This window comes from Danio aesculapii, chromosome 4, assembly GCF_903798145.1.
Source record: "Danio aesculapii chromosome 4, fDanAes4.1, whole genome shotgun sequence".
Taxonomy (NCBI): domain Eukaryota; kingdom Metazoa; phylum Chordata; class Actinopteri; order Cypriniformes; family Danionidae; genus Danio; species Danio aesculapii.
The window spans coordinates 29,004,579-29,010,058 of record NC_079438.1 but is presented as its reverse complement, the minus strand read 5'-3'; the positions used below and the strand labels follow the sequence as shown (position 1 = coordinate 29,010,058).

Below are 5,480 nucleotides of genomic sequence, written 5' to 3'. Positions count from 1 at the left end.
TGCTCTGTTAAACGTCATTTGGAAAATATTTAAAAAAGAAAAAAAAATTCAAAGCGGGGCTAATAATTCTGACTTCAACTGTATATGTTTTATTACTAAGTATTTTCACTTTTGGCTGTGTTTACTATTGTTAGACTATTGTTTTATGTTGGAATTTATAAAAAAAAACAACAACTTATAGAATCTTTTGTAGAATCTTTAATCTGTTTGCTAAATGAATAGAATATATTTTAAACACTTTTTTTTATTTGAAAATTTACAGTCTCTATTAAATATTGTTTAATTTTTTATTTTTGAAGCTGTAAGTGGACAAAAACAGTGCCATTTTAAATTGTCCAAATATTTCAGTTTAAGTAGATGAATTATGGCATATCTTTACATTTCTGATTTGTTGATTGTGTTTAATTTCAGCATAATAATAATAATAATAATAATAATAATAATTCCTTACATTTTATATAGCACTTTTCTGGGCACTCGAATCACTTTACACAATGGGGGGAATCTCCTCATCCACCACCAGTGTGCAGCATCCACCTGTATGACGCAATAGCAGCCATATTGCGCCAGACCACACACCAGCTGATTGGTGGAGAGGAGACAGAGCGATGAAGCCAATTATGATATGGGGGATGGTTAGGAGGCCATGATAGAGAGAGGCCAGAGGGCAGATTTGGTCAGGATGCTGGGGTTAAACCTCTACTCTTTTTCGAAGGACATCCTGGGATTTTTAATGACCACAAAGAGTTGGGCCTCGGTTTAATGTCTCATCCGTAAGACATCGCTGACTAGGATAGAGTCCCCTTCGTTAGCAGGATAGAGTCCCCTTCGTTATACTTGGGCATTAGGACCCACACAGACCACAGGTTGGGCGCCCCCTGCTGGTCTCACTAACACCACTTCCGGCAGTAACCTAGCTTGATCTTTTATCCAGGTACTGACCAGGCGCAGCCCTGCTTGGCTTCAGTGGGTGACCATGTGAGAGTTGCAGAGAGCTAGCTGTCGGCAAATATGAACATTTCCAAACAGAGACATAAAACATGAACCTTTCAGCACTGTGGGATTGTTTACTGAACAAATTAGGAAAATAGAATGATAAAAAAGGATTAAAAAACATAGACTGCTTGCTGCAGATCCACCATCCCAGGATGCTCTTCTTTCTTATCTCTCAGAGCGGAAATGCTCATTGGTAAATGTAGTTTGTTTAGATATATTCTGAAGGTTAACATCAGTCACAAATATTAAGCAATTAAATTCTTATGACTTCCATTACTCTTCAATGTTAATTTAACTGCAACTAATAAATTACAGTCTATCAGTGTGCAGCATTGTAGACAATCGTATGGCAACTGATGGATGGCGAGCACTCACAACTTGAATCACAACTTACTTCACAACTGGAATAACGATTCAGGCTCACCATAGTATCAGTCTCTTTCCTGCAATACACTTAAGCTTTGATGGCAGCTTACTTCTAGCTTGTTGCAGACTTTCAAGAGAGACAACTAAGAGTGATCCAATATCGTAAGCCAGTGGCAAGTGACATTGCTTGTGTATTTTGCTATATCTGAAAAAAATATTGTCTCAGTGTAGTTTAGTTCTGTTCTTGCCATCCCATTCCTCTCAAGTGCCGCAAGTGAGACTTCTGTGTTTGATTTAAAATTTGCATCAAAGTCAGCTGAAACGATTAACATTTTTTAAAGTATTTTACGTGTTTCTTTTTAATGTCATTTTTAAAATGTGTTAATGCGTTAAAATAGTTGTTCATATTATTTATTATTATACTAACAATAGTTATCTTTTTATGTTAAATTATTGCTTGTTAAATCTACCTCTCATGCGGGTGCGGTTCGGGTTGCCGTTTGTATGTCAAAATGCTGCTGTTTAATGATGGGTTGTTGTTCTTCTAATTACTGCGGGTGCGGGTTTACCAAAAAAGACCCATGCAGGATTCTGATTTGTTTCATTTTGTATATTTTTATTCTGTTGTGTTTTTGTAAACTCTTTTACATTATTTTGAGGACTTTTTTGTTTGTTTTTTTATGTTGTTCAGTTCTGCTTTGGAATTGAGTAATGGGCATTATATGTCATAATTTTATATATCTTTAAAATGTATAGGGATTAAAGCAACCACAGAGAGCATTTGTATAGAATTTGGCAAATAAAGTCAGTCTCAAATTTAGAACAACAATATAAAGGTGAGACCTGTTGCTCCTTACACACACACCCTATGCTCAACTTCATCCTCGCAATTACCCAGCATAAATATACTGTATAGCTGAGAAGTAAATAAAACAATGTTTTATGAATGTCATATCAATAGACATTTTTTTTCCCCAGAACATTCTTGCATTTTGGTAGCAGCTCTTCAGTGGTGTGATACAAGGTTGTGACCTGCTGGTGAAGCTCAGCTTCACTCCCTCCAAAAAAATGGACATGCACTATTCAGTTTTAAATTGATGAAACTTCATGTTAGTTAAATAATTCTACTCTTTTGCCTATTTATCTCTGTAAATAGTTTTTAGAATTATTATTATTTGATTTATTATTCAGGAGTCAATCTTAAAGGTCTGTTGTCCTGCATAGTTAAGCTCAAACTCCAATCAAACACAGCTGAACAAGCTAATCAAGCTTACTAGGTATACTTGAAGCTCCCAGACAGGAGTGTTGAGGCAGGTTGACATTAAACTGCAGGATACTGGCTCTCCAGGGCTAGGTTTATGACCCCTTGTATAAACGGTATAGAAATACAGATGACTTGGCTTGACAATCACACTGTTGCTGTTACTGCACATTACATCAGTTAAATCTGTTCATTAATATTACCAGAAGTAAACTGATTTCTGTTTGTTCTGCAGGTGTGGTTAGTGCTGATGAAGATGAAGTGAAGTCAGTGATGGAGGGAGAGCCTGTCACCTTAAATCCTGACCTTACTCAAATAAAGGAAATAAATCAGAAAAAGTGGAGTTTTCAAAAAAAGGGATCTGACACTCCTCAAGTCATAGAAGATGTGGAGATATGGAAAGGCAGATGGAAGATGGATCATCAGACTGGAAATCTGACTATCAACAACACGAGAACCAAACACACTGGACTTTACATACTTAAGATTGAGCTCAATACTGGGCCCAAATATAAAAGATTTACTGTTACTGTCAACGGTGAGAAATTATTAATTTAAATGAAATTAACCTGAAATCCAGTTAATTTTAGTTATATTAAATCTTTCAGTTTTATTTCACAATATTATATTCAGGCAGCTGTTTGAGTTCATCACCACTGTCGGTCACATGATTGATATCCAGAATAACAGCGTGACTGAGACTGATACTGCTTTTACACAGCAGTACTAAAAGGAAATGTGTATTAACTCACACACACACACACACACACACACACACACACACACACACACACACACACAATTCCAACAAATTTTAAATGTCATTTAAAGCTAGATTTGATCAAATGGTTTTTGCAGATGTCTCATTGGTCACACAAGACTGACTCATGCATTTTTTTATATAAAAGCTAAAGACCCTACCAAAGTGTATATTCTGTGGTATTCCCCCTTCTGTCAAGCAAATTGTATTAGACGGTCCTGCGTTAAAGTCCCCAAAAATCAAAACTAAGCATATAATTTTGTTAGCTCGCATTGGTAGTTTTGTGGTGAACATTTCATCTGTGAATGTCATTAAGAAAAAAAATTGTTTGCCCTTCTAATCTTTAATTGAAATCTGAAAAAGCACTTCCTGTTTGTTTGCAGTTAATTTATCAGATTTTGTGATTTTGAGGTATTGGGCATAGAAACACACTTAACCACGCTGGTTCAACTGTCAGCTATGACAACAAACAGAAATGGGGAGCAGGTGGAGTCTATTAGGTTACAACTCTTCTAACGCCCCTTTCCCGATCTTTCTGAATGAAATGTCAACTTTACATCCAATCAGCTCGCAGTAGAAAAAACAAGCTATGCCCACTGTTTGCTCATTTAAAATTCTGTTTCTCTAGGACCTGCTTTACATTATGAAAAAAATAAAGATCACAGCTTCTGGTTCATGGTTTTATGAAGTGAACTCACTTATTATACATTGTTGTACATGTATAAATGTAACCTTTTTATTAATCTGCATGTGTCTTATGCCATTAACACAAGCAGAACAAATGAACAGTAAAGCATCACAGTTTAGTGCAGTTCATATACCAGGACTATTCCGTATGTTTAACCTCTGTCTGTGAATGTTTCTCTTGCAGAAGTTCCATCTGTTATTGAAGGTCATGAAGCTGAAACAAAGAGCTTGTCAGTGATTGAGGGAAATCTTGTCACTCTCCACACTGATATTACTAAGCTAAATGGAGATGAGCTGATAGTGTGGAGGTTTGGAGATGAAGGAAAACTCCTGACTAAAGAAGATAAAGAGACCAAGAGTCCACCATATTATAGTACTGATGAGAGATTCAGAGACAGACTGCAGCTGAATGACCAGACTGGATCTCTGACCATCAAGAACATGAAAGACACAGATGCTGGACTTTATACATTGAAGATCAACAGCAACAAACAGATATTACACAGGAAATTCATTGTCACTGTCAGTGGTGAGTAACTCGAGGGTTTTAAATTATTGGGACTTGGGTCTTGATTGTTTATCAGTCCTCTGTAAATAACTGAGTTGACCTGGGTCCATGTTTATCAAGCTTCTCAAAGTGCCATTTTTGTCTTAAGTGCTGAGATTTCAGGAAATTTGCACCTACATTCAAACTTGAGTATTAGGTCAAGATCAAATTTCTTTAAGGTAACATTGGATTCCCATTTTACACAAGTTGTTATGATTTCTTATAGGGTCTTAAAGAAAAGTCTATAACTTAAATTGGTTAAATTTCTCATTGGTAGCTTTAGACCATGTGCTTAGTTAAAATAGAGCCCTTTGTGTTTGGATTCTATTTTTTTTTTTTACAACATTTTGGCTCCCTTGAACCATGTCTGTTTCAGTTGATAGTTCATCCATTAGCATTTTAAAGCAATAATACTGACATATATTAATTTGAGTTAGGAACATGAATTAATTATAAGAGACAGTAAATATCACGACCTGACAGTCAACTGTTTTAGCATGTTTATCTTATATTATTGTCTATTAAGAAAGACTATCATATAAATAAACAGCCACTGTGTCCCAAGTTGTTGTATTATTCAGTTATGATAAATAATAAAAGTAGTAATTGTGTAGTAGCATAAAATTTAAATACTTAAAGTACGATAAAATACCTCAAATGTGGGCTTAATAGTTGAATTCCACATTTGATATTAGACAATACAAACTATGTGTCAAATGTTTACTGATGACTAAGTAATAATATGTTTACATTTACTCAACAATTAGTGTGGATACAATAATTTTTTATAACTTTGACTTTGACTCTTTTGTTTTTATTCTGTCATTTTCTGCATATCTGTTGTTGGAGAGGCGGGACTTGAC

At 35.3% G+C, this 5,480-nt stretch overlaps 1 protein-coding gene across 1 annotated transcript; it reads left to right on the top strand.

Annotated features, from left to right (window-relative positions):
- Positions 1-2,720: 2,720 nt before the first annotated feature.
- si:ch73-44m9.1 (uncharacterized) lies at positions 2,721-4,607 on the top strand. The gene is made up of 3 exons (XM_056456348.1): positions 2,721-2,739; positions 2,859-3,161; positions 4,255-4,607. The coding sequence occupies exons 1-3, from the start codon at positions 2,721-2,723 to the stop codon at positions 4,605-4,607; spliced, it is 675 nt and encodes a 224-aa protein (XP_056312323.1).
- Positions 4,608-5,480: the final 873 nt, after the last annotated feature.